At 37.6% G+C, this 26,827-nt stretch overlaps 1 protein-coding gene across 1 annotated transcript in view; it reads left to right on the forward strand.

Moving 5' to 3' along the window:
• The window catches only part of PRSS12 (serine protease 12), a gene marked incomplete at its 3' end in the record, with an annotated part of 40,140 nt that extends 22,605 nt beyond the window's left edge, over positions 1-17,535 (forward strand). The window contains exons 8-13 of the mRNA XM_079534917.1: positions 696-837; positions 7,032-7,237; positions 7,882-7,960; positions 10,430-10,552; positions 15,023-15,303; positions 17,228-17,535. Of these exons, the coding sequence (XP_079391043.1) occupies positions 696-837; positions 7,032-7,237; positions 7,882-7,960; positions 10,430-10,552; positions 15,023-15,303; positions 17,228-17,535 (1,139 nt within the window). The remainder of the gene's footprint in view (positions 1-695; positions 838-7,031; positions 7,238-7,881; positions 7,961-10,429; positions 10,553-15,022; positions 15,304-17,227) is intronic.
• Positions 17,536-26,827: the final 9,292 nt, after the last annotated feature.

Raw genomic sequence — 26,827 nt, forward strand, 5'->3', positions numbered from 1 at the left:
ATACGTACTTTGCTTAATGATTCAAAACTTAACTGCAGGCCAAGAACTGAACAACCCACAGTCAATTAAGTCTGACTAATCCACAAGTGAGAATTCGTATTATAAGCATATCTGAATAAGCAATCAGTTTAAAATGCTAGAAAAATAATCACACTGTACTCTGTAATAACATGCTGTAGATCATTATGCTGTCATAAAAATCATGCTACAGAGCACATGTAACAAGTAAGTAGTAACTGAAGTGCAACACAGTGCTGTACTTTTTTTTGCTGAGATTGTGGTAAGATGTGTGGCAGCAACCAGTTTGAGAATGGATTTATGAACTACGGTATAGTTGAATTCATCCACAAAGATTCTGCAAGGGAAATGTATCCCATGAATGCCTAGCAGATGAAAGATACCTCAGGTGACTTTGCCGTTAGGAGTAAAATTGTTCCGTGACTACTGTGGTGAAGTTATGCGTTATGCCCTATGCACTGTAAAGTTCAAAGCACAGAGATTACAATAATTCACATTATTTTGTAATTTGTACTGACTGCTTCCTTCTGTCAGCCAGGGAAAAGTAAATGACTAACGGCTGACATAAGGCTTACTGAACATCAGTTGACTCTGTGTACTTATTGTGATGGAAATAACTTAAAAGTACTCATTCTTGTTTCTGTTGTTATGGGTTAACAGCTGTAATTTATTCCCAGGTCCTCCCATCAGGCTGATGGATGGTGAGAGTAAGAAGGAAGGACGTGTAGAGATTTTTTTCAATGGTCAGTGGGGCACAATTTGTGATGATGGATGGTCTGATAAGGATGCAGCTGTAGTTTGTCGACAGCTTGGCTACAAGTAAGAAAATCTTTTGAGCTGTTCCTCGACTTATAGATTTGCTATATCTAACAACGTTGTGCAAATAATATCACCAAATTGTGCCTGCTTGCATAACAGATCTCTTTTAAAATTTGTCTGTTTGGCATAATTATAGAAAAGCTTATTTATACCATTAGCATAACAAAATAGACTATGTCTTAAAATTTTCACTAACTAGCAAAACTGAAAAAATGAATCTTGAGGCTCAAAGGCATATCAGTGATGGGCAACTAAAATGCAACTTAATGCCAGTTATGAAAATAATTTTATCACAAGTCAAGTTACTTAAGCTGTTGAATAAATAATATTTTTATTTGTTACTTATGGTGCTACATTTCTGTAGGATACAAACACATTACATACAATTCATTTTTTTATCCCTTGGTTGCACTAATGTAACAAAATTTTGTTCAGTGTTTCTACACTGTGCTCCTTCCCACTCAAATTGCACTTACTTTACTTCTTTCATCTTCAGTTTTCAGATTCCTAAACACTTTTAAAAAGAATGAAATTTCTAGTTTGGAGAAATGAAGGGAACTAATATCAACATCTAGATCAACATGGAGGGTTACATATTGTGTGAACTATGCAGATTCTCTCTTCCACTTCTGCTTTTATGTCAGTTTTGTATTTTACCATACCTAAGAGACAATTTTTGTTCTTACAGAAGTTTTCATACTGCATCACCTTTAATCAGCAAATCAAAACCGAAGGTACCTGACCAGTGCTTTAGTGATATGCTGTAACAGTAAATGTAATCAAAACAAACAAACAAAAAAACAACCAAAAGCACAGAGGAAATTAAAATGCCTTTTTCATTACTTTAATGAATAAAATGAAAGTATGCAGAACCTAGATGTGGCTTATGACAATTTTCTGAAGCTGTCTGGAATTTAGCTAAATTCTCATGGATAATGTTTGCATTGTTTCAAAGAGCTCTACATATGTTCACATTGAAAGCTATAATTTTGCATGTTGCAAATATTTTATCATTTGTGAGCTTTAATGATGACTTCTAAATCAATACTTTCCAATATAACAGCTATTTATTTATTTTACTGAAGCATAACAACAGGTCTCTGTCCACTGTCACCACATGTGGATATGATTTCAGCATTTATTAAGATTTAGGTGCACCAGCTACTCATTTCCCCATTCCATGGCATTTTTCCTGCATTTCCTGATCTGTGTAAACTTGATGTAGCTTAGAAATTTGATAAAATTGTTATACAAATGATTGACTTCATCCTACGATAATCTGAATAGCTTCATTTAATATATGAATAGATCTGATGGGACAAAACCCCCTCTAATTAAAACCAACTCAAAAGATAGGATGCCACTCTAAGTCACAACACTCAATGAACATTTTTTTTTATGAATCATATTTATCACAGTTATCTCAGGTTGGAAGGGATCCACAAGGATACCTAAGAGCAGTAAAGATAACAGCTGAAGGACAAACATATAAGTAGCAGGACTAATATGAGCGGAAAGATTTCCAGAACACTGGTGAAACATTTTCTCTGAGTGCATCTGTAAAGGAATCTGAACTTAGGAAATATGAACCAAGCTTTTTCTAATGAAGTTTGTGCAACTGAATATTATCAATTTATGCCTCTTCACATAACGTGCCTTTTAAAAGTTGTGTGTTTGGTATTCTTAAGGAAAAAAAAAAACAAACAAAACAAAAACCACAACATATTTATGCTATAACTACTAGGAGACTGCATCTTCCAAACAATGAAACCTGACGTGTATTATCTCCTACCAAATCATTCATTTAGTCTGCTCTATCCTCAGCCTCTCTGGCTGTATATTTCTCCCACAAGTTATCAGACTCAATCATTTATCCCTACCTTCTCCTTTCAAGCCTTCCCAAAGACAGATAGTAGTCTAAATTCTGAATTTCTGTCATGTAAGAGACCAAGGCCTTAAGATTATAGGATACAACAGAATACATTTCCTGAAGGGCTTAGGAGAAACACATTTTTGAAACATAAAATTAGGTTCCACAAATTGGTAAATCTTGTTGGAAATGGATCTTGGCAGCCCTGTCTTTAGACAGTTGCATTTCACAATAGTGACTACACTATTACGTGCAATGATGAGCTGGAATTGCTTCTGGGCCTGGGAGTTCATGAACAAAGCTCTTCATTAAAATTCAAATTACATTCAGTGATGACTTGACTGTTTCTAAGCACAATTTGGGCTTCTAGGTTCACTGTCTGAGCTAGGAGTTGATTAATGTTGCTTGTTTACATTACGATTTTTTCCCAGGAGGAACTCACAAAGTGCCTAATGCTGATGTTAACATCGGTTTTCATTAAGACTGATCACAGAACTAAACATTATAATTCAACTCCCTTTATAATGCTGTGTTTAATTCCCAAGTTTGGGGAATCTTGAACATACTTAGCCTTGCATCACATTCCTTGAGAAAAAAGAAAAACACAAATTTATTATTATAAATGGGAGAAAAGACTGTCTTAGAATAGAAGACTTACATAAACAAAGAGTAAAGATTGCAAATATGGGACTAAGTTTTTCCTGCATATCAGAGGCCAGCTGTACATTTATTTTATGAAATCCTGCTTTGGAAAATTCTTAGCTACTTATTAGTGTTCATTTATGAGGATGAAGCAGGAGAAACTCTGAGTTGGCAAAATCACTATGTTCAAAGCAATGCCAGTTTTAAAGATGCCTCATTAAGCTAGTTTGTCAAACAGGATTAATATTAGAAAAACACAATATAAAGAACATCAGAAAAAAAAAAATTCTTGGAAACATGAAAAGAATAGCAGCCTAATATAAGTAATATTTGTAGCAGGTTAAATGCTAAGAGAATACGCACCTTTTCTAAAGTACTTTCTAGTAGGAGATCAGTTTAGCATACAAAGGAGTATTTTAATAGAGTGAGCAAAGAGAAAAATAAGGTTTTAGAATCCTTTGCATTTTTATAAGTAACTGTGCCAATAAAACCGAACCTTCTTCATTTACATCAAGTTTATAAGAACATACTTTCCCATTCACACTCCACCCCAAATAAATAAATATCCTGCCTTAGTGCTCCAAAAATTGTCTACTACAGAAAAATAAGTATTCTAGGGAAGTTTGTTCTCTGAATTAATCAACTAGATTTCTTAATTAGCAGCATTATTAACAGTGGTAATAATTCAGCTTAGCCTAAGTATAACGTGGTGATTTACAATGAAGTAGTTTTCAATATCCTGAGCAATTTTAGTGCCATGCCCTAGGGCAGAAACTTGGTATTTTGACACAGAAATACCTAAACCAGCCAAGATTTTGCAATATGTGCATGTGCTGTCGCAGCATTTTTTAATACTGTACATGGACAGATCAGCTACCCATGAGTCTGAGGGAGTAAAACATTTTTCATCCAACATTTTATTTGTCATTAGAGTATCCTTCACAAAAAGAAAATATCTGGACCAAGAGACGCATTGCTTGTGATTTACAAGTTAAATCATACTAAACTTATTAGGCAAAGATTGACCTATACTGGTTTCAAAGTCAGTTAAGGCTTTGGATTAACTGGTAAATACACAGTGGCCTGGGAAATTAAAAAATGTCTAAGGACAGTTGACCTTGTGGTATCATCTCTGTTAGCTGGATTGCTTTGTTTGCATGCTTCCCTTTCCTGGTTTTCTATAATTCATGAATTCTAAGTAACATTTCCTACTTAGAAATCCTATGCCCTTCAGTATGTGGTAAAGAAATCCAAACAGGCAAGGCTTTCTATGCGCAAGTTCAAAAAAGGAGGAAGCGTGAATTATGACATGTTCTATGTTATGAATTATATGAATATAGGCAATTGAGTTTGATTCAGCCACATTTCCAGAGTGAAGAAACTTTGTAAGTGGTATGACTCATCAAAATTTCTCCCCAACAAAGCATCCCTAGCTGATGAAAGTACATAACTCATAGAATCATATCAACTCTTTATGGCATTTTGCACATATCTTCCTCAACAATGCAGGTATGAAAAAAGATATAAAAATGGAGATGTAGAAATAACTATTTTCTTGCCTAATACACCTTCATCATTAAACTCTCTCTTCTGGCATTTCATTGTACATGCAGTTTTCCTTCTGTATACACAGAGGCATTGTCCTATTATTTGGAATTCAGCATATGAAATCACAACAGTATATCAGTAAAGCTCTTAACTGATACATAATCTTTTAATTCAGACGCACCTAAAGCAAACTGCCCAATTCTCTGCAGACAGCTGGGTTGTTTCCCACTGGTAGTTCTTTCTTACTCTCAGAACATATGCAACAAAACTGCTGTCAAGATATTATGAAGCGTATTCTAAATACTTAAAACTAAACATCTATCACAGAAGTCACCAAATGAAATAAACACATGCACAGTTCATAGTTCATTCTTTCTGTTTGTTCATTTTTGAACTGCTTGTTCACTCGTTCATTTGGATAAAAGGTTGATTATTCAGAAAAGGTCATTCATACAGCAGATTGCAGTCATTGCTGAAGCTACACGGCACTATATACAATCTGTAAAGATCAGAACTTCAAACCACAATCAAATGTCTTAGGCTGACATTTAAGTATTTGATATTTATCCTTATACAAGCATAGAATTATTTGTAAAGTGCCTTGAAGCATGTGTATTAAAGTGCTACTTTCTTGGTTTTGGCTGGGATAGAGTTAATTTTCTTCATAGTGGTTGGAAGGATGCCATGTTTTGGATTCAGGAGAAGAAACAATGCTGACAGCACACAGACATTTTAGTTGTTGCTGAGCAGTGCTTACACTAAGTCAAGGGCATTTTAGCTTCTCACACTGCCATGACAGCTTGTTTTACCTTCTTTTGATTCTGCCTCCCATCCTACTGTGGGAATTTGGAGTGAATGGCTGCATGGTGCTGAACTGCCAGGTTAAACTGCAAGTACCAAGTACTTATGATGATTAGGCTGAACCTTCCCAAAATATTGACATTTTAAATTCTTAGACATTCTAGGGAAGAAACTATGCTTGAGAATAAGAGCAGAAATTATTGGTTAGTACAAACTTAAGAAATACCAAGTAGTCTCTATAGCATCTCAGTGTATCAACTTACCTGCATTAACTACAGATACAGTCACAAAAAGTTGGTGAAGCAGCTGGGGCTTTTCTGCCTCTTTATGAGGCATTTGGGACAAAAGTCAGTCAACTGTGCTTTGTGAAAAGATTGCATACAGTCAATCCATGTTTCTTGCAATGCAGAAAATATTCACGTTTCTGCAGTTCCCTTCTTCCTTTCTTTGCCTGTAATTGCATACTTCCCAGTCACAAGTAAGCTTTTCACACTTATTCAGCTGTTAATTAATTGCTACTTTTGTAGAATAATCGAAAAAAAAAAAAAAAAAAAAGAAGTTGTTACATCCTTGTCTATCTGCATATGTCCAATGTGAGTGAGATACAGTGAACTTTTGTAGAAAGAAATTAACCAACCTTACTTGGTTTGTATGGCCTCAAAGGATCCAACCCTTTCCTTCCTTTCCTTTTCCTTTCTCCCTTCTTCTCCCTCCTTCCCTCTCCCTCCCTCCTTTCCTTCCTTTCTGCCTCCCTCCCTCCTTCTTTCCCTTCCTCCCTCCAACTACAGGAACACACTTAAAAAAATGACTTGACTTCTACTCAGGAAAATGAAATATGTAATAACTTTTAACATAAACTGACGTGTAAATCGTAACTCCTATACCCTGCAAAGATACTTTCTTAGTTAACTAGTCCATCTTACTGAGGGAATCAGACCATTAAAAAAAATATATATTTTTAGCATTCACAGATGCTGTTTAATATATGGATTAAAAAGATTATCAGAAAGCAGCTTTTATATATCTTGCTTTATTGTAGATATTTGCAATGCCTTTACAATGTAAAATATTTGGCACACTGCATTCTAACTAGTGGCATAAGAGCACTTTTAAAACATTAATGAATTGTAGCAATTTTGTTACACTTATTTTTTTTCTGCTTTCTAGTATAACAGAGGCAATGAGAAGAAAATTTATCATCTAGTAAATCAGTGACAGGACTTGGAATAAAACCTCGACATCTTCCCTATGCTAACTCTCTATTTCAGCTGAGTAAATGTAGAACAGTACCTCAAAAGTTTTGATTAAAAAAAAAAAAGTGTTTTGTTTCCAGAGGTCCAGCGAGAGCAAGGACAATGGCATATTTTGGGGAGGGCAAAGGCCCAATCCATGTGGATAATGTAAAATGTACTGGAAGTGAGAGATCCTTGGCAGACTGCATTAAGCAGGACATTGGAACACACAACTGCCGTCACAGCGAGGATGCAGGCGTCATCTGTGACCACTTAGGCAAGAAGGTCCCTGGGAATAGCAACAAAGGTAAAGTCCAGTTTTCAGCAGTAGAGAAACATGTTCAGGTGGGGAACTGTCATAGTAGAAAGAGATGGAACCCAGCACCTTACGGAGGAAACAGTTATACAAAATGAATTAATAGAAACAAAAATGGTGGAAATTATATGCCTTCACTGTTTCACCTTACTGCTGTGCTAGCTCTGCAAACCTATCATGAAGACTATTCAAGTGATTCAGAGTACCTTGTCTACCATAGTTCACAGTAGCCGTGCTTGTACAAGGAATATGAAAATGCCAAACGATATACTCACAACTTCTCAAGGTATAATGTATCTTCAGCTGAGGTTTGAAACCTATGTGGTCTGACAAGTTCTGCTTTCACTTACACCAAGTAACGAAGAACCTTAAAGAAAATTCTAGGAATAACCCCAAGTGTACAGTTGAAAAACAGAACACAACTGTGTAAATTGCTCTGTTAGCATATCAAAAATAAGAATGAAAATAAAAATACTCAGCAATAAATAATTCAGTGCATTTTCCCAGAATAAAAAGTTTGTTAAAAACTACCATGAAACAGAATAACCTTAGCCTTCCTAGTTTTTAGTTAACTGCCATCACAGAATAGATACTTTTTGAGTTTAATGTTGTCTGTGTCTCCCTTTCTGGCTTAGATTCTCTTGCTTCTGTTTGTGGATTGAGATTACTACATCGTCGACAAAAGCGAATAATTGGTGGAAAAAATTCTTTACGGTAAATATTTGATAAAGAAATGTCATTTTCAGCATAAGTGTCTAACACATGTATTTCGTAGAATCACAGAATCATAGAATGGCCTGGGTTGAAAAGGACCTCAATCATCATCTACTTTCAACCCCCCTGCTGTAGGCAAGATCTCTTTACCATGAACTGTTTGCCTAGCCTATGCTTTTTTGTTGATTTTGTTTGTTTTTGTTTATCATCAGGTAAAAGCAGATTTGGTGGGAAATTAAAAAACATCCATTAGTTGAAAATCAGCAGATGCCCATCAGTTTAGTCCTGGATCGGATTTGTCACTTTCAAAACAGCCACTTCACTTATTTTCAAAGGATGAAAAGAGCTATGAATATGGTACAAGGATTTAAATGCTACCTATCCTGAAAGATCACTGCCAGCACCTAATATTCCTTCACAAAATACAACTTTCTGATGATGACGCAGCTATAAAACCAGATGTTTTGTTAATACATTTTGATTGCATTTAATTAACACAAATAAATTAGCAACATACTGCTACTATTAAATGCCACGATAGGAAGTGTAGGCTTTATTTTCTGAACAGTTGTGAGTAATCACAAGCACATATCATAGAATATCCCAAGCTGGAAGGGACCACGAGAATCATCAGGTCTGACTCCCATCACTGCTGGTCGGCAAAGGAGCGCCGACATCCCCTGGCGTTCGGGCGCCAGGCAGCCCAGCTATGGCCCGACCCGCCTTCTTTACATGTTTTTCTGGAACCTATGTCAAAGTACCAGTTAATCTGTTTCAAAAAATATACTGTGTAAGTGGAGAGGGTTCAAAGAACAGTAAAATGAAGAAACACAGAAAAGAGATTGAAATGCAGTCAGAGCAAATTAGGATAACCTACCTCAAATAGAGAAAAATTAGTATAAATTAGTATAATAAATAGTGCACTGTATAGAAAATGGAGATTGAGAATTTTTCTCTCAGAATATACTCCTAAAGGACACTGAATGAAATGAAAAGATGGCAAGTAGTGGATAGCACAGTTAAGTCTGAACAAGAAAATCTGGTCTCATAATAATTAAGCACAGGCACATCAGATGAGGTGACAGAAACCTAATGGTGCACTTAGAAACGCTTCCTAATCAAGAAAAGGAATATATGGACAATATCAGAAAAAGATCCATTGTCAAAAGAAGGCTCAAAAAGAAACTGGATACTTACATATATACCAGAAAATCCAAAGTTAGTAAATTTTTCCACCTTTAAATCATTTGCCACTGGCAACTCTAAGGTAGTATGCTGGCCTGGATGATCCTGGGCAGCTGTTGTACTCCACCATACTTTTCAAGCTGGCAACAGTCAGAAAATATCTAGGCCTACTAGTTGCTTTTTCTTTGATGTCGATGTTGCTTACAGATGAATCTCCCTCTTTCCCCCCACTCATTCTTCTCAGATTCAATATTCTACTAATTTATTGAAATACTGAAATTAATCTATCCTATCTTGGTAGGCCTGTAAATACGTATCCCAGATCTACTATCCAAAACAAATGATCACAGCCTGAATAAAGGTGCTTATCTATTACTTGTGTTTTCTACAGTTGCTTTAGACCTCTGCTTTGTAAACAACATCCATGTTCAAACAGTTCAGAATCAACAGAGCAGATCGTAATGCAGACATGAAAGGAGGATGGAATAAGCTTTTCAAGAAATTCCTTTATTTTCCCTCTCCAGTTGACAAATGTCTGGTTTGTTGACTTGGAGAATATAGAATCATAGAATCACAAGGTTGAAAGGACCTACAAGATCATCTAGTCCAACCACCCTCCCATTAGCATTGCTACCACAAACTAAACCATATCTCATAGCTCCTCATCCAGACGCCTCTTGAACACTGCCAGGGACGGCGACTCCACCACCTCCCTGGGCAGCCATTCCAGTGCCTGACCACTCTGAGAGAAAAAGTTCTTCCTCATGTCCAACCTAAACCTCCTGTGATACAACTTGCGGCCATTTCCCCAGGTCCTGTTTGTTGCCTGGGAGAAGAGGCCAAAGCCCTCCTCACCACAACCTCCCTTCAGGAAGTCATAGAGTGCAATGAGGTCTCCTCTGAGCCTCCTCTTCTCCAGACTGAACAATCCCAGCTCCGTCAGCCACTCCTCGTAAGACTTGAGTATTTGGCAAGGAACTCACAGAATGTATTTTTGGAAAAATAAATACAACTTGAGAAGAAAAAAATAAAAAAATTCATAGTGGGAGGAAGTAACCAGCATGCTGGGTGCCTAAACAATCCATAAAATAATCCTGACCATTGTTAAATGGAATTCTGAATGCTGAAGGAATATAAAAGTATTCTCAACTGCTAGACAACACATAACGTTTTGTAAACTATGTCAGTCAAACAAGCTATGTGGAATTTACATTCAAGGTAACTGACAAGCTACATTATTCTTCCATCTCTGTATCCTGAAAACAATGTCTCTGCTCTCTGTAGGGGTGGTTGGCCATGGCAGGTTGCACTCCGATTGAAATCATCTCACGGGGATGGAAGACTCTTGTGTGGTGCTACTCTCATTAGTAGCTGCTGGGTCCTCACTGCTGCACACTGCTTTAAAAGGTTGGTCTCCCCTTAACAGTAAAGTGTATTTTCAAACTATATATAATTTCAGGATATAGCCAAAAACATTCTGGTTCAGGCCCATTGAAACTGTTCAGAAGAGTAAAGTGTTTGGCTTAAAAAACCAACAAATAGCCAACTTTATGTGCCAGCAGATAAAAATAAAACCAATTAATTGAAAATTATTCTAGATGTCCTCTCATCCAAGAGATTTATATTCAAAACTTCAGCATCTTCATGGAAAAGCATGATTCTCCTATTCAGTTTTTTATATGGTCTTTTCAGTATTTTTGAAATCAGGAAATCACTGCCAGTGAAGTTACTATAGTATAAGAATACCAACTTGCGAAGTATGTTGGTGTAAAATTTAAATTTTCAGAACAATTATTTAATTGAGCTCCTACGGAATGTTGCAGTAAGGGCTGAAATAAAAGCATAGAAGAACTGCATTGCAGCTTTGAGGAAATGGGCTAAGTTTTGTCCAAATCCTTTGGACTTTGAGCCTTTCCTTTTGCACTGTACTGAAGAAGAGCCAGATTTTTTTTTAATTAAGTGAAAACACTTAGCATATAATACAAAGTATAATTACTTATTTACTTACTTTACTTAAACTGTTACTTTCCTTAGTGCCAGATGCATATATTTTTTGTTTTCATGTTTCATGAAAATTGTGACTTTCCTTGACCATTTCATTTAAGCTGAAATGGTCAAACTCCATAAAACTACAGCCTGTTTTCACTGATTTCACTGATTCTCCACAGTTGTTTCTGGGGAACTATCAAAGCACTCCAGCTGCAATTACCAAACTTCATGTAAAATGGCTGCAAGTTCCTTTTCAAGCACAGGGAAAAAAGGGAGGTCACAGGAAGGCATTTACAGTTTCTGCATGCAAATCAAGATCTGATTAGAAAATTCATTAGAAACTCATTAGAACACTTTTATGAGTTTGACAAAATATGTTAGTTACTGCTGTGCTTGTAACCGCTCTTACATTAAGTATCAAAGAATATATGACCTGCTCTGGATATAGGAAATGTATACCATTTCCTATATCCAGGAAATCAGAGTGTTGCTTAAATAAAAAAGTGAGCTCAGCTATACTATGGAAAATACTATGGCTGACAGGAAAGCCCTCTTACTAGTCATGAACAGCTTTCCTTTGTGCTTAGTTTCTTTTGTTTCATTGTTGTTGATGATTTTTTAAAAGAATCAAACCAAACAAAATCTTTTGATTACTAAATCAGTTTAGGAAAGAACTGTTTTCATTTCTCATGTAAATTATAAACAGTTGATGCATTAGTGATGTTGTTATAATCTTGACTTCTACCAGGTTAAAAAAAAAATACACAACCCCTTCTCGCTTTCAAATGTCATTAAATGTAGTGGACAGAATATATATAATAAACATGTACTTGATGTTATGGAGAAGACCTATAAGCCAAAATACAGAGGCATCCATTACATTAAAAAAGAGATTTATACCAGGGGAAATTACTGTTCTCTATTTGGGAGCCAAACTTGTATTCAACCACTGGCAATACACACCTGCCAAGTATTGTCATTTAGTATATATCTAAAAAAAATCCTGTATGTTCTTGAAGACAATGATTAACATAAATGTTCAAGTACTTACTTCATGCACACATCTTTCAGAAACTAAAAAAGATCTGCCTGGCACTCACATGTGATTTGCTGCATGGAGCCAAATGTGCTAACTATAAACTATGAGACAGTATTTTTAGTGACTGTTGGAAATGGTTTTGGCATATTATGTCAGGTAAAATCTATTTAATGCTAATGACCTTGTATATTTGTACTCCAATCTAATATTCCACTCAGGCATATACCAAAAATCAGTAAAATATTACTCTCAAGCATTCAAAGGTAGTATCTAGCAATACACTATAGGGTACAGAATCCTATTTAAAGTAGCTTTCACTGGCAATTAAGATGAATGGTTATAAACAGGGACTGTAGCAAAAAATACAGAAGTGTTTAGTATTTCTATTTGTCAAAGGAAACTATAATTTTACTTATTTCACCAGGCTCAGTTGCTGTATCATTTACTGCAGAAGTGGAATGTCATTGCACAGTTATGAAATTTGAGCACAAATATATAACTGAACGAGATGTCAGTAACAAACCCGTAACTCTTCCACTTCCTATTTTAGTAGGGTGTTTGCACTTATGTTAAAATATTTCAAGAGAAAATAATACAAAGCCATTTTACTGCAATAAAAAGGAAAGTGTATTCTGTTCCCACTTTTCTAATTTACTGTAAGGAAAATAGATCCTGCAAAGCTGGCTAATGCATCGGCTGAGGTTGTAATCTCACCCTGTGCTCGAGGTGACACCAGAGAAGTACTCAGCCAGCTGTATAATGCATCCCCGTATTCCTACATTCTGAGCATTACTTGTGTTCTACAAATAGATTTTGTAAAAGTGAAAGAAAACTGTTTGATACTGTGCACCCCAACCATTCAGCTTCCTGTCTCTATATGGACCTCTATATTGGTATACAGACACAGAGCTGTGCTCTCAGTCATACTTCTCTGTTACCAAAGTTACAGAGGACCAACGCATCAATTATCTCATACAATAAAATGAGGTACCGTTCTGTCAGTTTAGTTTTCATAGCACATTCAAACCGCCTTTAAAAGTGGAAAAGGCAGACAAAATAATCTAGAAATGAGAAAGTGAGATCTAATGCAAGACAGTAAGACATTCAAGCTTACAAAGAAATGTTATATCCTAGAAATTTCAAGGAACTAGACTTAGGATGTGTTGAGAACCAGGATTCGTGCTTCTGCTTTTTCCAATGTCATATTTATGCCCTGATTACTAGTGGAAATTACTAATGAAAACTGATGCAGTGATAAAGTATAAAACGCTAGCACTACCACGGTCAAAAAAGAAAGATATTAGTGGTGTAACACACAAATGAGTTTCTGTTCTTAAATGTCTTTGAGATAAACACACTGAAATATGAATTACATTGAGCAATGTTTGCAGGAGGAAATAAGCAATGTATTTGGATAAATACACAATTTATTTTTCTTCCATCCTCCCTCTGATAACATAGGCAACACGAATACATTCTTAAACTCTTCTGTAAATATTACCAAGACTGCATCAGTTGCAACTCTTCACTTGCAGCTGCTACAGAATTTTGATTTCTAACCATAAAATACAGTATCTGAAGAGTGAGCATTTGGATATACTACTGAGGATGACCTGGAAGGTTTTTCGTGCTAGACAGGTAACTTTGTTTCTTCTACATAACAGGCCATGTTCTGATGAGTAAATGTTTGGCCATAGCCTGCAGCCTTCTTTCGAGCCTAGAAGTGAAATTCTGCTTATACAAGGAGACATGTAGAATTTGACAAAGAAAGTTCTGCAAGTAGCTATGGATGCAGCCTGAAATTAGAATATTCAGGAGTATATTATTTCAAAGCACTCTGTACTACTGCTGCTTTGTCTGCCATTTCCCAGGAAAGCTTTCATACACTGTAGAGATCAACACATTGCTGAACTTTTGTTAAAAAAAGGAAAAGAAAAAAAGAAGAAAAAAAAAAAGAGTAGGTTGGAAAGTGACTGAAGATTGTATTTTCCGCACATGCATTATGAATTTCCTGCTGAAGGATACAGGGAAAGAGAGAAGTCAAAGCAAAAACACTCGGGCTAGCTTAGCCAGATTTAAAATAAATACACCCCACACTACTTCCTTGTTTGCATTTTCCTGAGGAGGACTGCATATGTCCTACAATTCAAAATCTCGAAGGCATGGACAAAGAATTGTTATTTCAGCCACAGTAATAATCTCTGGGGTATTTACCATTTAATTTAAAACATGAAAGGGATCAGGGTCATATGGACATACAAAATCAAGGACTAATAGGCCTTCTGTGATTTTGTGGACAGGTGTTTAAAATTCACCTACACTTCATTATTCATAATATAGCATTATTTAACAAAAGAGGTTTTTATCATGTTACTGATGTCTCTAGAATTAAAAAGCTTTTTTCCTCAAGAATTTTCACAACCAAGCCACAAATCAAACTTGAATACTGTTTTCATTGCAGTAGTTATTTAGGGCACAACAGTGTTAGTACTCAAGCTTTTCTTATAATAACTGTTCAGTTTGGATTTCCCTTACTAAGTATAAAAGGCACACCATATTCACACCTTTGAAGTAAATGCCATTCATGGCAGAAGGCTGTAAGAAAACTTGCCTACGCAAATATATGGAAAGGTACATAAACTAATCTGAAAAATCAAGACAAGTTGTATGGTACTCTTTTGGAAACGCCTGTACTTCAGCCTAAGTACCAGAGAAAATGGTTTTACTCTTCTAAGAGAACATGTTGATACTGTTACATGCAAACAGTGAAGGCACTGATCCAGTCTGTGGGTATGCGTAGGATCTAAGTTTGCATGAGTGAGCCCTGTTATTTCTAATCTCAATCTCAGGTATGGCAATAACACTAGGAACTATGCCGTGCGAGTTGGAGATTATCATACGCTGGTACCGGAGGAATACGAGGAAGAAATTGGAGTCCAAGAGATTGTGATGCACAAAGAGTACAGGCCTGACAGCAGTGACTATGACATTGCACTAGTGAGGCTGCAGGGGCCAGAGGAACAGTGTGCCAGATTCAGTACCCACGTCTTACCTGCCTGCCTGCCCTTAAGGAAAGAGAGACCACAGAAAACTGCTCCTAACTGTTACATCACTGGATGGGGTGACACAGGTAAAAACAGTCATTTCCACACACTGATCACACTACCTGAGGTTGCTTACTGAAAAAAAAAAAACAAAAACAAACAAACAAAATAACAGGAAATGAATACTTAAAGTAAGGAAATGCTAAAAATTGAACAGCTTTACTGTTTTTATATAAGGAAATATTTTCTCTTCCAGTCCTTAAAGAGAAACATTTTGTTTACTGAATTTAGTTTGTGTTTGAAAAGTGGTGATTAACTATGACTCTAAATAGCAAAACCAGTCAGTATAATAGCCTCATTAAGGTTAATAAGCAAGAACGAAAAGCTTACTTGTTTCAAGGCTCACACTGGATAGCAGATCATCACACCCTGCCTTAGAGCATAACTAGCAGCTCTCATATTTAGGGATTTTAAGATGAGTACAAGGAGTGTTTTAGATAGACCACTACAAGATAGTAACATGGGTACAAAAAATATGCAGTGATATTTTAAATAACTTTTTAGTCTGTCATGTTACCACCATCATTGTCAACTAGCCTGTCGCATTCACATGAGAAAACATCTTGCCCCAACTCAACAGCCACAATGCAATGTGCAATCCAGGCTTCTGGAATAAACGAGCTAACCACCTTTCAAGTTACTACAAGGTTATTCTGCTTCAATGGTCTTGGTCCCTAAAATATTTTACAGATTAGTGACCATGTTTTACTTTCGTGCTTTTGTGGTGCTGAATACATAACAAGGTTGCAGCCACACTTGATTCTTCGTTTCTCAGATACATTCAAACTGGCAAGGAGGCAAGGTCAAGTATAAGTTCCCCTTCTTATGTATTAATCCGTGGGCACAGATGACTAGGTCACTGCTACATGTAAGGAAACAGACTTGTAGGTCTGCTGTTTTTTATGTTGTTTTTTTCTGACAATTCCTAGTTAATTGCCTAGTCTTGCCTAGCAGCTTACACAATTCACTTAAAGTTCTGCAATACTGTTTACTTAGGACATGTATTTAAGGATACTAATATTAGACACTGCAGTAATTGCCTCTAATTATGGCAAGAAATTACATCATTGCAGTACTTCGGTTGAAATTTCACTCTTACGATATGAGTCATACTTATTTCAAAAGTATTAAGATTTTAAATTAAAAAAAAAAACCTAATCCACTAGCATTAGCGCCGCATGTTTCCAACCGATAAACAAGGGCTACAAGTTAGAGAAAAAAAGCCATTTTATTAACAGGGCATGGCTTTTAAGATGTGGGAATTGCTACAGAGAAAGAAAATCCAAGAACAGGTTGTTGTCACTCCACAAAATTAAGATTCCTTGGGCTTTCAGCAGTACTCTGAAAAAAGGACGTATTAAGATTGCAAGTAATTCCAATGATACTGCCCATCTACACCAGAGCACACTCAGGCTCTGTAATGCTACCTCAGCTGAGGGCATGAGCAGGCATGTGTGCATTAGTTGGCTCAACAGTGCAGTGGTTGGCTGGATGCTCCACTTGGAAAGTGGCAGATGGTGCAGCACCACCGAACAAAACTAACTCTGAACTGGTGACTTAGAAATAATTCTGAAGCTTCAAACTCCACTGCTCACACCTCAAAAACCAGCCTTCCCACTGAAGTAATATGATATATATTCCTCTAAAATCACAGAAAGTGTGTTTAAAACAAATGCTGGCCTTGGAATGATCCAGTGAACATTACATGAGGTGTGAAGCTACATCCAAAACTTTTAGATTTAAAAAAAAAAACAGTCTGCTTTCCATATTTACAATATGTTTTCAGTATTTTAATCTTATATTTAGTGCACAGGTTCTTTTCAGTATTTAATATTCTTTTCAATGTATTTAATGACAAAACATTGAGAAGGATAGTATAAATTGGCTTAAATGCTATTTATGTTTCCAAGACAAAGCACCACAATGCAATAAGGTGGGTCTTCTTTTCAGGAAGGGCTTATTCAAGAACATTACAACAAGCTGCCATCCCCTTGCTTCCCAAGAGGGTATGTGAAGAACGCTATAAAAGAAGATTCACAGGAAGAATGCTCTGTGCTGGAAACATCCAGGAACAGAAACGCATCGATAGCTGCCAAGGGGACAGTGGAGGACCGCTGATGTGCGAACGTCCAGGGGAAAGCTGGGTTGTGTACGGCGTGACGTCCTGGGGCTACGGCTGCGGAATGAAAGACTCTCCAGGTGTCTACACAAAAGTTTCATCTTTTGTACCCTGGATAAAGAATGTGACCAAACTATGAGCGTGCTTCGTCCAAACCAAACTTTAACAACATGAATAAAGCAGGACAGCTTGAACAGCACAGACTGCACAGCTGGGGCCCACTGCAAGTGGAAACAAGCACATTTTCCTAATTTGTGTGTGTTGGGGTTTCTTTGGTATTACATCCAGGCTGAATGCACACCTTTCCAGTTATGGATTACTATGCAAACAAAATCCTTCTGTGTCAAGGAAGTTTATCTTGCACAAACCGAAGATAAGCAGAAAAGTGACCTCCAGCTTTGAGGAACATTAGAGCAGGAAAGCTAATGAGTTCTCTAGCAGATCCACTATTCACAGGAAGCTCCAAGCTTTTATATAATTAATAATAGACCTCAAAATTCATTTTTAATTCTAGTTTATTTAATCAGTTCTTCACTGCTTTCCTATTACTCCTATGACCTTATACTCAGTTCTCTAATTTTGACTGTTGTTTTACCAGCTGATGAGACCACAAACAAGCACATGCTTGGTAAGTAACTGTCTATACATTAAGTGTTAGAAGGAAAACAACTGTCAATAATCAGACCTTCACCTAGTCTGAAAAATATGCAAAGCACATTCCAAAGTAAAGTAGACAGCATGCTGGAAGGTAATTAATTTCCCTGCAGACATTCTACGCAGCTGTATGAGTTAGATAAATGCTGGAAATATTGAAGCAGTGCCTATCTGAAAAGATGTATAAAGTCTTAAAGGATTATTTTCTAAATACTTAGACAACCACGCTTAGGGGCAGTGCTGTTTCAGATCATTCTCATTGGAAAAGTAAAAAAATTATTTTTAACCAATAACTAAAAGTTTTTTTATCCAGCAACTGTTCAATTTTGCTATAGTAATTTATGACACCACATCAAGGTGTAAGTCATACGGACCCTAGTGCCCTTTTATGTTCTGAATATCATTTAGCAATATCCATTCCCTTTATTAACTGCTTTTAAAAACACTTGCCCATGTTATGAAAACCACAATGGTTTGTTATAAAAAAAAGCACCAAGGTACTCCATATCAACACAAATAGAAAACAACTTTTACCTTTCTAGAAATGGATGCTTCCCTCACTTTAGAATCACAGAATCATTTAGTTTGAAAAAGAACACTGAAATCAAGTCCAACCATTACTGTGACCTACTGAGTCCCATTGTTTAAACCATGGCCCTTGGTGCCATACCTCCCTCGCTTTCCTTGGCAGCTCATCCCAGTGCTCGACTTCCTCCTGATGAAGAAATTCTTCCTAATCATCATACAGAACCCTGGAAGGAATCACCATTTCAGTGCAACCCAAATTGACAGTAATCTTTAGAACAGCAGATTAGCTACAATCAACAGTAAAACAATAAAGTTCAGCACTGTCAGTGAGCTCTCCTTACGGCCAGCTGGACTGCCTGCAAGCATACCCAGTGTAGTACATATTTAACAATGATGCTTCTTAAAAAGATGAAAGAACAGCTCTGTGGGCCATGAAACACCCCAGTGAGATACGTATGGCAGCTGTGTGTACCAACTGTGACTACCACTTACTGTTTTCCTGTTTCCCTTCCTCAGACGCTCAAGCTATAACAGTATTGCGTGGCCTTCTGTGAACAAAGTGGGACACTCATATTCATTTTTAAGCGGGCATTCATGCACTCCCCGTATACTTGTACGTGTCTCTGGTGTTTTAATATCCAAACCAACTCATTTGTGCAAGTTACAACAGTGTTGCAAGTGATTGTAAAATTGGCCCTCAGTTTCTCTCCTCAAACTTACTGGCCCTATTAAGGGCCAGAACTAGCTTAAATACCTTGTTGGAACTGGTGCTAAACTAGTACACATGAGGTGCTTTTATGTATTTTAGTTTTCTGTAAAACTGCACTAGAAGCAAATTATTTAAAAACATACAGTACTACGCTCACCTACTGTTAGATCTATGTGAAATACTCTCCTAGCAAACTGTAAAGCTATTTACATTTTTACATATATGTAGCCCTTTTAATTACAGAGAAAGTAAGCCTGTCAGAAGGTACCTACTCATACAAAATTTTGCTAAATAAGACCTTGATTATAAGACTTGTGAAGTAGACAACATAGTGCAGTATGTGTGATATACAGCATAAACCATTCTTTTGAGAGTTGCACCACAAAGTGCAATACTCAGAGAAAAAGATCAAGTCTGTACCCTAAATGCAGTAACTTTTAGATTTAGTAAGGTAGATCATTAGTTTTGCTCTCTTAGGATGCTTTAATACTTAGAAGTTGAAATGATGCACTAGTTCCCATGCAGACAGCATGCCTTTGCTAGTTCCTAAAAGAAAATGAAATTGTCTTTATGTTGTACCATTCTAATTCTTGTTCAGTGAGCCTGATGTAAATGTGAACAATAAAAACTGCCACGCTGACTGGAGCTTTTATACATGTCTAAGTGGATGTGGCAGGAACATCAGCTGTGGGTAAGCTTCTCAATTTGCAATGAATTTTCTACTTAACAAAGATATCCCACACAAAGTTATGCTAAGCAAGACCAGGTACTATCTAAGTTTGATTATACATTTCAGAAGTTAACATTTAATTTGTCCCATTCTTGAGTTATTTTACAAATATGCATTAAGTGAAAATATCCAACAAATTAAACAGAGAAAGCAGCCACATTCAAAAAAATCTCTATTTCTTCCCTGCAGAAAATCTTTAATTCTTCCCTCTAAAACCACGTGCCTTCTAGAATGGGTTCCAAACAGCATCAATCAGTTCCTTCTTTGGCCCAAAACTATTTAGTTCAAAGTACAAGACCCAGATACCAAAAGGTGAATGCATACAGCAAACACATTTGTCCTCTCCTCAGTAACTCTGAAGTTCATGTGCAGGTCTGGCCTTGGTTATCAGTACACTTGTAAGGAAGAAGCGACACTTGCAGTGTAAGTCCATATCTCTTTATTGACTCGTTAGTACATTTGAACCCTTTACATTAGCATGTATTGAAGTTTTAACTGCAGATGGTCACATACACCTTTTAGACTTCACAAACTTACCTTCATCTTCCACAGTACAGTACATTCCTTGTAACATCCCTTCTAAGGTGCTTTAGCAGCAGCAGAGCCAGCAGTGAAAACACAACACTTCTCCAGATTTAGGACTACTGAAGCATGGTCAGCTGTGTAGCTACAGTCACTAACTACTGACATTGTAATAACATAAAACTTGGTGAAACTTGAAATGAGAGCAGCTAAGGATCCTGGAAGGCAGCATAAATTTGCCAACATCCTCCTAACTACCTTCTCTTTTGTGCAGACCAATTCCACGCTAATTTGAAACACAGTACACTACATCCCAGGCCCCCGTGCGCTTTGTAAAGACGAGGGACTGCAGAGCATCTAGGCTCAAGGTATAAACTTAATTAGAAGAGTTTGTTTAAGTCTAAATTGAAATTAAGACCCAGCCTAAAAGCAGTGCTTGCTTCCCTGTTTGAAGGACAAGAATACCATTACTTACAAAGACTGCTAATCCTGTAAGATTGCCTATCAACCCTTAAAGTCAGTAAACAATATAATTTCTATTCACAGTTACTCCAGAAATTTACAGGTTGAATTAAGACCCATCTTCTTCTGCCATCACAACTCAAGAATGCTTTTCCCCTGTAAAGAGAAGTTTGACGCAGTTTAATATTGCTACACATACAAGACAGCAGACATCACTGGACAGCACGGTGTCTTCCTGGAAGCTGTACAATGCTCTGAAACAAAGCTGCTGGAAGCCATCTCCCCTGCTTCAGATCACCATTTGTACTCACTCTGCTAACTCAGCAACATGCTTACTGACAGGCTTGCTCCTTGCACACACAGCTTGTGGACATCTGTGGATCCAGATGCCTCCAGTGTAGTAGGCAAGAGTACTGGCAATACACATCTTTACCACAGCCCAGTCTTCAGAATAGACTGAACACATCCACACCTAAGCCCATTTCTTCCAAATAATAGACTTTTCCTCTTAGTTACAACTTTTTGTCAGTAAAAGATAATTACACACAACCAAGTAGACTTTCAATAAACAAAAATCAAGCTCATATCTTGATTTCAGTGGTGATGTGACGGGTCTCAGCAGCTTAGTCGCTAAACGTAACTAGTAAATTGCTATTATTCCCGCTCACAACTTCTCTATTAGGAGCTCATAAGGCAACACATACCCAGTCACGCGGTGTCTTTGAGGAAAGAAACTTCTATGCCGCCTCCACACTTCCGGCTTCTGCATTCCAAGACAGTTTAAGGAAAAAAAAAAAAAAGGGGGGGGGGGAGAAGAGGGGGGGAAAGGGGAGAAGACTTGCTTAAAAAACGGAGCTTCGACAAGTTACAAAGGAAAAACAAGAAACAACAGCATCACAAGAAGCCGCCAACCCCCTGCGCCACAAACCCCTGCCGACTCGGCTTGTTACTTGCCACAGTCAACGACTACTACCAACAGGACGGTAGAAGTTTTGCCAATTAGCAAGAAGCTGCTCTTCCATGCCTAGGAAGGGGGACAGCCACGGGCGGCAGCCCCCATGGAGTCATGGAGCGGCCCTTCCGCACCCCACACGGCGGCCGCCATCCTGCCAACCGCCGGCCGTTCGCTCCTCCCGCTCCCCATCATACCTCGCCCCGCCGCCGCTCAGCCCTCACTTTCCCCTTACCTGCAGTTTTTCCGCATCTCTCTGCCCGCCTGCCTTAGTTCCACAGGGGCCGGCCGGCCCATTTCATAGAGAAGGGCTGCGGAGCCCGACGGCTACACCAGCGCGCGACCAGAAACCCCTCATCCCGCCTCCCGCCCCCACTTAACGGCCGCCGCACGCGCTCACCTAGCGGCCGCACGCGCGCCCGCCAAAAGCACCCCCAGCAGCCGCCGCCACGTGCGCACGCCAACGGTCGCTCACGGAACCGGAACCACTCCGCCACTAGGCGGCAAGGGCGGGAGAGGCGCGTGCCCCTCCCAGGGGGCGGGGCTAGGAGGGGGCGGAGGAGCCGGCGCTGCTCGGCGCTGCTCGGCGCTGCGCCCGTCTGCTGCGCGTGTGCGGCGCTGAAGCACGAGAGGGATGCCGCAGGGGGGCGGCAGTCTGTCCTTCACATCACGTACGGCTTTTATAGCGTCTGAGTACATCGTTGAGACACATGTATCGTATGCAAATAAGTAAATAATTTGAGTTTCTTTTGACGAGTAAATCAGATCCCAGTTTTACTGGGAATCTTATTAGGAGAGGCATTCCGGATAACTGAGGAGACAGAAGAACTAAGGGGCAAAAGAGCCTATTTCTCTGATGTCTTGAATAACATGGGTTTCAGGATTTTAGCTAGTAATTCTGAACCAAGCTCTTCTATCGTGGTTGAACTAGGCCACATCTGCTAGGGAATACTCATATTCTTCGGTAGAGTCCTGCCAGTGTCCTTGTGCTACTGACAGCTCTCCTGGGCAGACAGATATCTGACCATTTAAAGTACAAGAGCCTCATTTTCCAGCTGAATTTCACAAGGCAAAGAGATCAGAACAGAAAATGGGAAGTGATGAAAGAAAATACTGTATTAAAAAAAAAAAAAAAAAAAGAGGTAAACTAACAGAAAACAGGCTGGTCAGTAATCAATCTCATAATACTCTAATCATTCTCCCTTAGTTTGTCTGAATTCCTCCCTCATTCAGGTTTCCCCAGGCCTTGGTTTCACCTGCTAATTGCCTTCCTGTTCCTGTGTTTTGTCCCTTGGTGCTGACCATTGTGCCTTCTTCATCCTTCTGATCCACATAGACAAAAAAAAAGTACATTTCTGGCCTTTGAGCTCTAAGAGATCTGGAACTGGTAGAACTGAAAAGGAACATTAAACGAAAGCAGAAAAACTGGATACAGAGGTCAGTCGGGCACAGCAAGAATCTTGGCTTAGTATCTTTCTGTTATTACTGTTCTGTTACACTTTGATATTATAGAGATAAGTAGTGGAAGTTTACACTTCTGAATATTACATCATTTCTCTGTAATGAAAGAATATTTTGTTAACATGCTATTTTCTACACCTATATGAAGATATTAATCAGCTTTTAGTCAGCTAGATACTATAGTTTTCTACTCTTTTCTGAATTTGTTGATAAGAGTGAATTTTCCTTTGGATGCTAGCACCATCTTTTAGAAGTTTCTCCTAGAAATGTCTTCTCATGTCTGTGTAGGTACAACTATTGAATCCCACAAACAAACAGTTCAAATAAAGTCTGCTTGTTCTCTTAAAAACAGCAAGCTCTGGAAATGTTTCTATAGCCCATTAATGATTTCTGGAATAAGAAGTAAAAACTGAGCAGGAAGCAAAAGCAGCTGCATAAAGTGTAACGTTCACTTACATAGAGAGTAAGCAATATTTTCCATCTGTGAAAACATTTCGTGGTGCTGCCATGCTCGCGGATTGTGTTATAACTCAGTAGTAGCTGCTAACAAACCTGGAAAAGGACAACTTTTATGAACAAAAAAATCACTTTCATTCATTGGTACATTTTTTTAGCAGAGTTTATTGTTGCACATCAGATACCATGCCACTATCAGTATAATGTCTATTTTTTATTTAAAAAATTTTTGAGAAAAATGTTTCCAGCAATTTTCATTCAATGTGAATGACAAGAGTATTACATCTATAAACATTGAAATATCTATTTACTTTCTTCCTGAGGAAGTTCCACTTCTTTAAGCAACGAAAAAGAATATGCTGTACATGAGAGTCTGCAAATCACTGAAATGAATTATTTCTGCACAAGTAGAACTGGGAAGATATCACAGTATTTCAGGAATGTCTGCTCAAATAATAATGTGATCTCTTATCAGGCTCTGTGTTTACACCCCTTAGTGCTCATACTCATTTCTACTCATACTCACACTGATTTTTAATGGCACAGATATTTGAGGAAATCAAATTTCAGAATTGTATTTATGAAAATAAATGTGAAGCTCACATCATCAAGCATTTGTTAAAGCAATTGCTTGTGCATTTATCTACCAGGAGAACAGAAACCACGGCTGTATTACCATCCACAGTAAAACACTGGACTGCAACTAGCAAATATACTTTTTTTTTTGTGATGGAGTGGTGCTTTTTAGAAGTGTTAATATTGATAGTCTACTTCTGAGAACTAAATATTGATTGTAGGGAATTTGTAAATAGGTTAAAATTCTCAAGTAATTCATGTTGTATGATTTGCTTACTCAGCTGTACTCATGTGCATCCCCTTATTTGGGGAATAACACATTGCAGCTGTTGCCTGCATGTTCTGCTCAAACTCTTAATTCTTCACCAAGTTGACTGCATATTAATAGTAATTCTGTTTTTAAAAGCTTCCTGTTAAATGTAAGAACATATTTAAATAAAACAGTTCTGGAGGAAAAGAAAAAAAAAAAGTCTTCATACTCTCTTTATATAAACCAGTAATAACCGAACATCACAAAATCAGAACTGCAAAGACCCCTAGTGGTTAGGCTTTACTTCTCTACTGCTATTGAGTCTGAGAGGACTTAGCAAACCTGGCTTACAAGCAGCTAGAGCTCTGCATCTAAAGATGCTAGCACTCAACAGATGCATCTCAATACGATCTGTGAATTAAGATTCAAGATAATACCCTTTCAGATGTGTAGCTCCAGGGCCAAAAGGTCACATTACTTTGTTCACAGGACTGACCCACAGCTACCACAGGAATTCACTGAAGATTTGCCTTTATTCCAACTTTGGGAAGGCCACTGAGACAGTAGAAGGGATGCATCCTACTATCCCTCATCAGGACTTGAGAGTGATTACAGCACTCCTTCACAAAGGACAAGCTTTATGTTTAGCTGTCAAACTAATCCCGGTCCAGCCAGAGCCAAGGAGCTGCTTGTGGGGGGCTTATCATCCCAGAGCCATGTGGTGACTGCCATTGGCTATTTCACCAAATTCCTAACAAACATCACAGAAAAGGCCACAGATCTGAGACATGTCACCTTGTCTGTTGCAAAATACCTAGAGGGTGATCAACGTGCACTCCTCAGTCACTGCTCTATCCTCAGTGCTCACTTATTCTCATTTTGATGTGGCCTAGATTTCACAGGTAAAGAGGACAGGAACAGAGTTTCTGGTAACAAAGACTAAAGTACAAACGTGGCTGAAGCCCATTCTTCCAGTGTGTAGGAAGCATTTAATTTGTGAAAATCTCAGGCATTTTGTAGTGCTTTTTCCCATTTTCTTCTGATTTACAATTTTATTCTACTTTAAATGTCTGAGTGATGTTACATCAGGTTATATTAGGGATAAAATCAATCATGTCTGGATGAAAAACCACAGGTATTTCTTCCAGTTATTCAACTTACTTGTAACAAATCCATATAGATGCTTGTAGGACACAAGCTGCCCATAGCATGCAGAGGATTTGCACTTACAGATATTCAGAATTCAAAGCATTTCTTTTATCAAATAAGAGTATTTCAAAACAAGTCAGATTCTGGCTCAAACCTCTATAACAGTGAGTATCTAAAATGAAATGAAAATTTTTATTCTTTTATAAATAATAAAGATGTTCTTCTTAGAAGTCTACTCTGGCAGGTCCTCATCATTAATCATACATATTCCCTTAGCAAAAATGTGCTGTGTAAAGAATATTGTTATATATAGCAAATTTGTCTGGATTTTTTCTTTACAAGCCTATCAAAACAGGTACTACACAGACAAAATCAATAAATATTCAAGATTACTGGCTAGAGTTACAGTAAAGATCTCAACATCTGTTTTCCATTTAGGGAATAACAGACTGTTTCCGTTCCATTATCTTGAAAGTTAAATTATATAATTACATAAAGGTTGTAAAACAGCACCGAGACATACAAAGTTTTTCCATCATTTGATGCATATTTTAACTGTTCATCCTAAAACAAATTATGATAATAATACAGAGCTACTGTGAAAAGCATTTCATTTAGTACTGCAATAATCTTTTGTATTCCCTTCCTCTTTATGCCTTTAGAAACATTCAGAGCCAAAGTTCAGTGGAGAAACCTTAAGGCCGTACTCAGCTGAAATTTTCAATGATCTTTTTCAACTTTTAAGTATGGTTGATTAGACTTTATCTCACATTTAAACTGACATATTATGAGGTGTGTCACTGAATGTATCACAAATGTAAGGCTGGACATGTGTGTTTTTTCATGGCTGGAGACTAACTTTCTACCATAAATTGTCTTAATTTCTCTTTCCTAAAGCTTATTTCTAAACTTTAATACCAAGCTTCTTTAAGATGGGTGGAGCTAGAATCATTATTTTCATCCAGAAATCAGATTTTTGCAG

The sequence above is a fragment of the Tetrao urogallus genome, assembly GCF_951394365.1.
Source record: "Tetrao urogallus genome assembly, chromosome: 4".
Lineage (NCBI taxonomy): Eukaryota > Metazoa > Chordata > Aves > Galliformes > Phasianidae > Tetrao > Tetrao urogallus.